We start from the raw sequence: 11,304 nt of genomic DNA, 5'->3' as shown, positions 1-11,304 counted from the left end.
AAAATGTGTAATCAGATTACAGTTACATTGTTGGGGATTACCTGATTACATTTTATCATGCAAAGAATGCAACTTTTTTATGATAGCCTAGCTATCTTTTCATTTGACAAAACTTTCACTTTTTAGACTTTTTTAAGATATAGTTCAGAACAAAAATATTCATACCCCTGGCAAATATTGATTTTCTCTTGAACAATATGTTTGTTCTTACTTAAAATTACACTTGCACATGCCAAAAGGTTGCAAGACAATGTGGTAAACACATGGAATAAAAAAAAGTGTTTTTATCTTTTTTAACATTTTTATGAAAAATTGCGTGTTCAAAATTAAAATTGTGTCACTGTGCAAAAATGTATGGACTTGTAGGTATGTTCAAAGGGAAATATTTATTGTCAGCATACAGTAGCTGTGTTCATAATTATAACATTGAAATTCAGACATTGTCAATTATTTTTAATGGAATGTCATTTGTGCTTGGAACTCAACAGTACATAGCCAAGTTCACACACACACACACACACACACACACACACACACACACACACACAGATTCAATACATCTGGACGCCTTCTTATGCACATGGGGAGTGGTACTCGGCCTCAGCCTGGTCACCTTAATTAGAGAGATTCCATGATCAGTCTGCTGCAAACAACACTGTATCTTCCACATAATACTGGTTTATAAGGCAGACTTACTGGTTTGGTAGTAGTCATACACCTTGACCACTGCTGGCTTCAAATTGTTCACTGGGAGATCCTGTCGGATTGTCAGTTGATACGAAATAGGTAAACCCTTTGGAACCTGTTGAAACAAAAGATACTCAGATTGCCATTGACAATGTTTGCCATTTTGAGTAAACATGTAAGGAAAGTCTAATATCTAAATGATGTACAGAACTGTTTTCTTACCTCTGACAAATATGCCAGGATGTGGTCATCTTTCTTATCGACTCTGTCCACAAATATGCTGCCCTTTAGCTAGAAAGATAAATGAGCCATGAACACCATTACAGGAGGTTATTTAATGACTCATACAGACTTACTGTACATACAGACAATTCCAGTAACTGAATGGCCGTTATTAGCTGGTAGACAAGATTGTGCTTCACGGACACGGCTAGTTGGTTGCTAGCATGCTAACATGAAGACTGCTGGCAGATACATTGCACATCACCTCAGACATATTTTTGAGGTTACAAATAGGGCTGGGACTGTAACCGCATTACCGCGGTCATGTGACGCTTACTGTGGGTCGGAACTCGTCACTGTCACCACCGCAAAAAATAAAAATAGAAATTCCTGTGCAGGCATCATCTTATGACTGAATGGATTCAAGGTTTTCAAAACTTCCATAACACAAAACAACATTACATTTGTGGATAACACTTTACGGTAAGGGTACATGAATTATCATGAATTCATGCATTAATTAATTCATGATTTAGGTATTACTTAATTCCTTAATATCTCATGAATCATCAGAAATGTCAGAGTTTATATTCTGTCATTTGTGACCTCATACATGAACAACACATAAACTAAAGCATTGAGTATGGTGGGCACATCATTATGATTTATGATTTATTAAGAATGATCATGATGATTTCTTTTTCTGCCAAAAATGTGGTCATCGCTACTCAAATTCTGATTTGAGCACAACTTGTGCAGTTCTCTAAACACATGCCATTGTTCACACTTTAGTTGAAGGACCACAAACATGATGAACTCATGAGCAATTAACCTTACATTCATGTAATCATGATGATCATGCTTACCGGTAATAAATCATACATCATAATGATGTACCCACTGTACCTAATGCTTTAGTTGATGTGTTGTTCATGCATGAGGTCATGAATGAAAGACTATGAACTAATTCATAAGATATAAAAAAAGGAATGAAGTAATGCATAACTCATGAATTAACTCATGTATGAATTCATGATAATTCATGTACCCTTACCATAAAGTGTTAGCCATTTGTGTTTACTATTAGGCCTATATGCAAGTGGAAGGAAGAACTGTAAGGGAGGGGAGAGCTGTAAAATGCCAACTGCCAAAAAGAATGTGCCTTGTCGTTAGTCTGACCAGGGGGTTAGGATGGATGACTTACTCTTTCAACAGAGGCAGAGTCAGGTGTGAAACCAGATAACATCTTCACATCTATTATAGCCATGTTGGTGCTCTCCTGTGGTCCATCATACCTGTGCAAGAAAGGATACATATTTGTGTCTCTAAAGCCATCTTTAAAAAGAATAAGTAGTATATGAAAAATACATCAGTGAAATGGAATGCTACTCTGGTTAGAAAATGGTTAACCACTTTTACCTATCACCTTTATTCTACCTTAATTTTGGTTCCTGTACTTGAAGTAAGTAAACTTTACATAAGGTTACTTACTGGACTGTGATGTTTAAGCTGAATGCCTGTCCATTGGCTTTGTTGCACTCCCCCTCAGTTAGAGGCTTGGCTTGAGTCTTAATGCTCAAGGTTGAGTGCTTACTGGGAGTGGGGATGTTGTAGAAGAGAGCGACCTGTTAAAGAAGAGAGGTTTTTTTTTGCGATCAAATTTTTATTTTTATTTCAATTCAATGAGCATGGCATGTGGCATAATACATACAACAAGTCAAAAGGATCTGTTCTAGCATACCACATACTGTAATAACAATGACACTGTTACATAAGAGAGTTATAGAAATACTACTAACAGAATATCAACCATTAGTTATTTAGAAACACAGTGAATATGATCTTTCACACTGACCCCCACAGAAGCGCATGCAGAGCCCTTCACGTCCACTCTGTACTTCCCAGGAACGTGGCGCAGCGCCCTCTCCTGGTACAGCAGTGTGTTGTGCTGGTTCACATCAAACTGGTGTGTGTCGCCCCCTGCTGACCGCACGGTCACTGTGCCGGAGCCATGTGGGCTGAAGACCTTGGTGGCATACAGAGCCAGAGCCTGCAGTGCCACCACCGTGTCCTGAGAGAATACAAACCCATCTGTCAGTGTGGGCAAATACTGAAGCTGGAGGAAAGCTCACACACACACACTAACACAACAGAAGACGTTTAAAAAGGAAAGGTGTGTGGAGCACCTGTGTGGAAGAGAAGCCTCCATATGGATTTTGCTGCTTCACCAGCCAGCTGACGATCCTGGAAGCATAGCCTAAGTCAGCAGCAGTCAGTGTGGGTTTGGTGAGAACAGCTAACAGCACATAAGAACTCATCTCCACCGCCAGAGAATCAGCTCTCTCTGATGAGGACTGAGACCAGTGCAGGAGACTCCCTGAGAAGACACAAGTCACATGAGATGAAGGAAGCAGGTTCATGTGTGTGTGTTCAGGTACACTGTAAAATGTGTCCTACCTCCAGAAGTTGCTTTACTGTCCAAGTGTTTCAGAAGCTCAGCTCGAATGTCTTCTTCTCCAGCGAGACTGAAGGTGTAGGCCAGTAGAGCAGTGGTATAGGTGTTGGACAGGTCACTGACGGAGGACTTTAGAAACCTCTTGGTTTCTTCCTGAAGTAGTAAAAAGTAGATAATTTTATTCAACAATCTGGTTCAAAGTTAACACCTCTCCGTTATGATTGTCGCAGTATGACTCGAAAGTCATACAGCCGTAAACCAGATATCGATCAGAAGAAGTGTCTGAATGAAAGCTCTGATACATCAGATGGTTTGTTCATGTCTGTAGACTAGCAAAAAGATTTACCTACCGTGACAGACATGTTCAGTTCAAGCATTGATGCAGTGATGTATGCAGTTATTGTTACGTTATCACTTACACCCCCCTACAAAAGAAGAACAAAGCCAACTTTAAATTCAGCATCCATCCTAAGACCACATGTTTTTGTTAATTGGTAGAAAGTATTATGTATTCATACCTTCATTCTGTTGTTGAAAAGTTTCCCCTGCATATGGTAAACACCATCTGGTTGCAGTTTGTTTTCAAGCCAAGTCTTTGCATCCGTAATAATTTGTGGATCGATGTAGATAAAGGATGTTGCTTTACCAAAGGATCTTAGCACAAATGCAGTCAGCCTGAAAGAAGAGATCAAGTACCTCTTAGAGACGGAGAAAGTACATTCTCATACCTCATAAAGATGTTTGGTTTGAGATGGAAAGGTACACTTTTATCTCATAAAGATGTTTGATTTGAGATGAAGAAAGGTACATTCTCATACGTCATGACCAGAACCTAAGGGTCTGTGGTCTAAGTGTAGGACCTAAGAACGTGTAGTGTAAGACCAGGACCTAAAGACCTGTGATCTAAATGTAGGACCTGTGGTCTAAGGGTAGTAGGACCTGTGGTCTAAGACCAGGACCTAAGAACCTAGGCCCAGTTGTTCAAAAAGTTTCATCTGGATCAGAATGATCTAGATTTGGAAATCCCATGTTTTACAATCCAGAATCAGGTAATCCATGTTTCTTTTATGCCTGTTTTTTCAAAGAAATTGAGGATTGGATGAACCTGATCCAGATGCAACCTTTTCAGGATTATGAAATCCTGATTACCTGTATTTATAAATGGAACTATATATCACAATCTAGCCTAGTGGCTATGTAAGGAACACCAGTTAGAATAGGTGGCCTGAGGCAGCATTGATCATGTTACCTAAAAGAGACTGAAAACACCACAATAAAACAATACAAACGTCCCCTAACATTATCAGACCCTTCATCTTATCCACAACAAATAAATAAGTACAAACAATCATATTTCATCTCCTACATGTATTACTGTAGCATTTTGTGCCTGAAATCCACCCTTCTGTTGGGATCAGGGTAATCCTAATTTTTGGATCAAATTTATCCCAATCCAACTCAAAAGTTTTGAACAACACAAAGTGAAGGTTTTATTCAGATCAACACCATGATTAGATTACGTGATCCAATCCAATTTCAGGATCCATTTTTCCTTTTGAACAACCCATTTGAAAGATTTGATCAAATCCAATCAGATTTGTTTTGAACAACCGGGCCCTGTAAGACCAGGACCTAGGATCTGTGGTCTAAGACCAGGAGTTGTGGTTTAAGGGTAGAACCTGTGGTCTTGGGGTAGGACCTGTGGTCTAAGACCAGGAGCTGTGGTTTAAGGCCAGGAGCTATAGTCTAAGGCCAAGGTCTGTGGTCTATGGGGGTCTAAGGCCCAATTCACACCATAGATTCGCAACGAGACAAAACCATTGCAGAGCGGAGTTGCAGGTGTGAATCAGTGTTGCCAACTTAGCGACTTTGTTGTGGAGTGAGAATTATCTCAAAATGATTTAAATATATATAAAAGGATATATATACATATACATACATTTATAAATATCCAAATACAAAATACAAATATAAAAATGTGACATACAAATAAATAAACAAATTTATATAAATAAACGTGTCTTTGTAAATATATTTTCGAGATTTGAAAATAAATATGCTTGACTTTGTATGTGGAATCTGCATTTGTGAATCTCCTTTTTGCTTTTATGTCGATGACGTAATTTTGAGACATTCCTACTGCACACCAAGATCCACAAATAAATACCACTAGATTTGAATGAGAAGACACCCTCCACTAAACAACCAGCAGATGGCAGTGTTGTACAACATGTCTGTTATCAACTGATAGCAACTGAATCTTTCCGACGCTGTTTTCCCTAGTTCAGTTCAGTCAAGTGGTCTATGACTAGCAGGATTAACGACATGGAAGACACTGGATTAAATGGATAGGTAAGTAATAACAACTAGCCAGAACAATTTATTATCGGTTTTGATGTGTAGTGCCGTTTTTAATTTCACAGACTGTATAAATAAGTCAATTTAGTCAGCGTACAGCTGCTAACGTTAACAGCTAGCTAAACAGCTGGTGCCTGTTCAGCTATGTTGGTGCCTGCACAAAACACATTAAGTTAAGATTTCCCTTAAAATCCGATTTAGGGCCCCCTTAAAATAAAATGTAGTTTTCCCTAAAGTTATTGTGTCTTGCAACTGGTGACAGGCTGTGTTCGTGTTCCCTGTTTTACAGATGTTGCAGATCTTATGTTACAGATGTTAACATAGCTTCTAGGTTAACATAACGTGAGAGCCAGCTCAGCTGAGATCGCTATCTGACAGACTGCCATTAGCCTAATGTCAATATTGCTAAATGGACTTATTTATACAGTCTATGAAATTAAAAATGGCACTACACATCAAAACCGATAATAAATCGTTCTGGCTAGTTGTTATTACTTACCTATCCATTTAATCCAGTGTCTTCAATGTCGTTAATCCTGCTAGTCATAGACCACTTGACTGAACTGAACTAGGGAAAACAGCGTCGGAAAGATTCAGTTGCTATCAGTTGATAACAGACATGTTGTACAACACTGCCATCTGCTGGTTGTTCAGTGGAGGGTGTCTTAGCGATTCAAATCTAGTGGTATTTATTTGTGGATCTTGGTGTGCAGTAGGAATGTCTCAAAAATTACGCCATCGACATAAAAGCAAAAGGAGATTCACAAATGCAGATTCCACATACAAAGTCAAGCATATTTATTTTCAAATCTCGAAAATATATTTACAAAGACACGTTTATTTATATAAATTTGTTTATTTATTTGTATGTCACATTTTTATATTTGTATTTTGTATTTGGATATTTATAAATGTATGTATATGTATATATATCCTTTTATATATATTTAAATCTTTTTGAGACAATTCTCACTCCATAGTCTCATGCCTGTTTCGTTTGTGAATTAGCCTACATCGAGTTCGCCCAAAGCGCTGCCCCATGATTATAAAAGTAATGACTGGCCTATGTAGTATCAGCCCATGTTATCCACGGAAGTATATGTTCTATAGATCTAACAGCTCAGACAACATTATTGGAAGATGCAGCAACTTCGGGTGAGATTAGGCTACAACCAGAGTCAACGAGACGAGAGCAATGACATGATGACAGGGAAACATGGTCACGCTTTCCAGCACCTTTCAACAAAGGAAAGTAGGCTACAACTTTCACGAAGCAGATAGTTCAAAATCGAGCATACAAGTTAGGAAAACCTAAAGCATTCGTTTAGGCTATGTAGCCTCAATGTTGTCAATGCAGGACAGACTGTCGGCTGAGGGGGAAAAAATTCTGTCGATCTGTCGCTATACATGAAATTAGTGGTTATGGAATGGGGACATGGCCCCTGGAGATCAACATACAAAAAAAAAACGGTTCTCGAGATATTCACAGAAAAAGTGACATTAACTAAATAAGTCCAAAATATAGCCATTGTCGTAAGGTTAAATTGTGTGTAGCCTATGGTGAAGTTATAATCCGACTTCAAGCTGTGCAAAGCAAATGCAGCAGTTGGGAAAAGGTTGGAAATGGCTGATTTTCAGCCACTTAATGCTCATTCTGGTGTATACTATGACAAGATGTACAGAAGTGTATCAATTACCCTAATATACAGTATATTAAATTAAATATATTTAAATTAGGCTCATAAAGTTGCCTATTTGAGTAGGCCTAGGAGAAAAGCAAACAGGTGTAAAGGGGAATTAAAGGGCCATCACCGTTTTTTTTTGGGGGTCACGACCTGGTGACGTAATTGATATGCAAATTAGTGTGTGACGTCATCTAGCGACATTTAGCGACTTTTGGAGCTGGCTTTAGCTACTTTCCATTTGAAATAGTTGGCAACACTGGTGTGAATTAGATGTTGCACATCATTGCAAGCCGTCGCGAAACAGTCACCATGTCTAGTCACAGTTGCAAGGTTTTAGAATGTTGCAGCAAGTTGCTGTTTTTTAGAATGTTGCAACTCATCTCATCACGAATCTTTGGTGTGAATAGGCCTTATGACTTTATTAACTGTGATCAACTCACCATGTGTTTCCTTGTCCACTACCAAATGTGCTGTAGGCTCCATCACGGTGCTTGTAGTTCAGCTGCCTCTGGTATCCTGTCGTTTGTAATTGGTTGATAGCAATATAACTGGTTAATATTGGCCTATTCTAGAGAAATTGAGAAGATATAATTGATATAATAACATGAGACAGAAACTAAATGGTACCAACTAAATGATGTCCATTTTGAAGAGAGACGCAGCAAGATGTAATACCCCACAGGGAGCACGCATCCTATTGTATCCTATATGGATATCTGCACTTCGCTATCAAAAGCACAATAATGGCTCACCGTTCTTGAGGAAATTGGTGGCCTTTTCCTTGATGTCTGCAGTGAGCTGGCCAGTGTTCTGTAAGTACTGCAGAATGTAGATATTTGGGGAGAGGACGGCCATATTTTGCTCCCCACAACCATAAGGCATCTGCAGGAGGCTGTCGATGTTCTTCAAAGCACGACCCAGGATGTCTCCTAGAAGATAAATTGTACATCAGAAACAGCTGATATCTAACCTTGTCTGAATGAGCACCATGATTGCAATCAGATTGAGATACGAGGATGTACCCAGCACAGACACTGAGGCTTTAGCTGATCCCTTCACTAGAGCTGCTGGGAGTTTCAGCTCCACCTCCTCTGTTAGAGCGCCCCCTGTGGGAACAACATAAAGCTGTAGGTATACGAAACCAGAGGCAAGATTAAACTTACCAGAAGTTTCATGCAAACAAATGATGAACAGAAGTTTTCATATGTGGTGTGTGGAAGTGAGAAACAGATTGTTGTTTGTAATAGATATAGAAAAATATTTTTTACAAATACATACAAACTGGAAAACAAAAGCCCCACTGACCTTTCGGACACAGCAGCCAGCTAAAACTCTCAGACTTCTCAGTTCCTTCAGCCTGAGGGAACAGCATTGAAAGGACCATATAATTTCTGAGAAAACTCTGCTCCTGTTCTGACTGTTCAAATTCCAGTGTTTGAGGAAGATGCTAAACAAGTTCATACTGTAGTTTGTGACGGCAAAGTACTAAAAAGGCAAAGTACTAAAGGCAAAGTACTAAAGGGAGCTATAGACTAATAGTCTATGAGCCAGGGGGGTTGATCGGTATCATCGGGGGGACAAATGCTATCATTGTTTTTTGGCAAGGTATACACCCCTAGTACTAGAAAAATCACGATAGCAGTGCAGGGTGGTAGCGAAATCACTTTTTTCAGCTCATGAACCTACCCACCCCCAAAGATAAATTCCATTTTTAAAATCTGGTGTATATCTTGTTTGTGCTCATGGTAGGGATATTGTCAATATTCTATAATATGGTGCTTGGTATCATTGGAAAGGGGACCTTTTAGGCTTTCATTTAAGCCCAGTGCTGAATCTGTTTTACAAACACAGACGTCACATGACTTCTTTAAACCAGAAATAACACACATTTTCTCACAATTTCCACCTAAACTGTATGCTTTCTTTTATCCCTGTGGCTTGAAAGAACACCAGGGACACAAAACTCAACAACTTCAATACTCAAGGCACTCTGATGATTCAGAAAATGTACAATACAATATAGCCATACTATTTATTTGTGAGAGCCTTAAATTAGACTTGTGTGGCCAGCACAAGTCTTCAAAATAGAATGGAGCCAATAGAATGGACAAATAGAATACCCTATTAGTCCAGGGCCAAATGGCCTAGTTTTTGAGATACCTCCACCCAATCATGTTTTTTATATTTTTGATATGTCTAGTTTATGAAATGGATTGTTGTATAAAAATATTTTACTGGACAACTAGTTTTTTGGATGTTATTTGAATTTGTCACATATATCTTTGAAAGTAATGATCAGAAACTCTCCAAATTTGGACTGTATGTTCCCAGGTCGTTGGCCCATTCAGTGAAGTGATAAATTAACAAAAAACAAAAAAACACATTTTTAACACACACAAATCACAAAGGGGGTCTGATCAGATTTAGAATCGTAGAGGCCTCAGATTTGGTGGCCATTTATAAAAAACAATCTGACAAATATGGGTTTTGTTAGGTGAAAAGAGATTGAAATCAGAAACTAACAGAGGCGGGCAGAGTACACAGCTTCATTACTTGAGTAAAAGTACAGATACCCTTTGCTAAATTTTACTCAAGTACAAGTAAAAGTACAACAGTCAGATGTCTACTTAAGTAAAAGTACTGAAATACTTGTTTTTAAAAGTACTTGAGTATTAAGAGTACAAGAGTAGCCTACATTTTCTAAATATTGCATTACTACTGCCACAGTGCTTACATTTATGTACAGAAACGTCCTACATGGAGTTATGAAAAATATTAATGTTAATACCTTGGAGAATGTAAAAGGAATTGAAAGTAAAATCAAGTCATTTTTATCTTTTTACCATGTTGCCAGGGATGGACAGTATTTCTAATACATGTATTTAAAATACGTATTTCAAATACAAAATACTATTTTGTAATTGAAACACTTGAAGCGAAAACTATCATTACTGTAACTTGTTCAGAAAATTGAAATAGTCTGGCGAGGTGGGGCCACGGGTTGGCCCATTCCCGGGATGGACCTGCTGCGTCTTCATCCATTGTTTCATCCATGGTTTCGTCTCTTATCTAATTCTGACCATGGAGTTGACTTAGGCGGAAAGCTGAAGGTGATTGTTGATAGGCTGTCCCAGTTTTTTTTTTTAGAAGAAGTAACGGGTACTCACGGTTATGGATAGAAATGTAGCGGAGTAAAGAGGACAATATTTGCCTCTCAAATGTACTTGAGTAAAGTCATGAGTACTCCCCAAAAATGATACTCGAGTAAAGTACAGATCCCTCAAAATTGTACTCAAGTACTGTACTCAAGTAAATGTACAACGTTACTGTCCGGCTCTGGAAACTAACAACTATACAGTTAAATATTATACCATAAATCAATGTCATTTTTCACACACACTCATGAACATATCCCTTAAATATCTAAATAATTGTAAAAATATAAATTTTGGCTCCTGCAATACCAAATTGTATCATATGCAAGGTCATGTGTGATATTTTTATCCAAAGCGACAAAAAAGGGAACAATAAAGGTACAGTGTGACTAGGACATGTTAGTGTAGCAATAAGCACTACTCGCATAGAATGGGATGACTGTTCAATGCTAGATTAAGCATGCCCAATTGTTTGTAGTGCTAGCAGAGGAGGTACCGTCGAAAGAGTTGGGTCTTCAGAAGGTTATTGAAGATAGTGTAGCACCCATCTGGGTGATGCACGGCAGCCATTATGCGCCAGAACGCTCACCACACACCAGCTTGAGGTGGAGAGTGAGGGAGTGAATGAGCCAATTACAGTGGGGATGATTAGGGGGCCAGATTGAATGAGCCAGGTTGGTAATTTAGCCAGGACACCGGGGAATCCCCTACTCTTTGCCATGGGAACTTTAATGACCACAGT

At 38.7% G+C, this 11,304-nt stretch overlaps 1 protein-coding gene across 1 annotated transcript in view; it reads right to left on the bottom strand.

Annotated features, from left to right (window-relative positions):
* Nucleotides 1-367: 367 nt before the first annotated feature.
* LOC125309889 (alpha-2-macroglobulin-like) overlaps nucleotides 368-11,304 on the bottom strand; it is a 28,851-nt gene continuing 17,914 nt past the window's right edge. The window contains exons 19-32 of the mRNA XM_048267006.1: nucleotides 8,713-8,764; nucleotides 8,430-8,513; nucleotides 8,160-8,336; nucleotides 7,848-7,923; nucleotides 3,883-4,039; nucleotides 3,715-3,789; nucleotides 3,367-3,517; nucleotides 3,096-3,286; nucleotides 2,765-2,980; nucleotides 2,401-2,534; nucleotides 2,114-2,204; nucleotides 910-978; nucleotides 697-802; nucleotides 368-613 (exon numbers count right to left, since the gene is read on the bottom strand). Of these exons, the coding sequence (XP_048122963.1) occupies nucleotides 573-613; nucleotides 697-802; nucleotides 910-978; nucleotides 2,114-2,204; nucleotides 2,401-2,534; nucleotides 2,765-2,980; nucleotides 3,096-3,286; nucleotides 3,367-3,517; nucleotides 3,715-3,789; nucleotides 3,883-4,039; nucleotides 7,848-7,923; nucleotides 8,160-8,336; nucleotides 8,430-8,513; nucleotides 8,713-8,764 (1,620 nt within the window). The 3' untranslated portion in view covers nucleotides 368-572. The remainder of the gene's footprint in view (nucleotides 614-696; nucleotides 803-909; nucleotides 979-2,113; nucleotides 2,205-2,400; nucleotides 2,535-2,764; nucleotides 2,981-3,095; nucleotides 3,287-3,366; nucleotides 3,518-3,714; nucleotides 3,790-3,882; nucleotides 4,040-7,847; nucleotides 7,924-8,159; nucleotides 8,337-8,429; nucleotides 8,514-8,712; nucleotides 8,765-11,304) is intronic.

The sequence above is a fragment of the Alosa alosa genome, chromosome 16, assembly GCF_017589495.1.
Source record: "Alosa alosa isolate M-15738 ecotype Scorff River chromosome 16, AALO_Geno_1.1, whole genome shotgun sequence".
Taxonomy (NCBI): domain Eukaryota; kingdom Metazoa; phylum Chordata; class Actinopteri; order Clupeiformes; family Clupeidae; genus Alosa; species Alosa alosa.
This window is presented reverse-complemented; position numbering and strand designations above follow the sequence as displayed.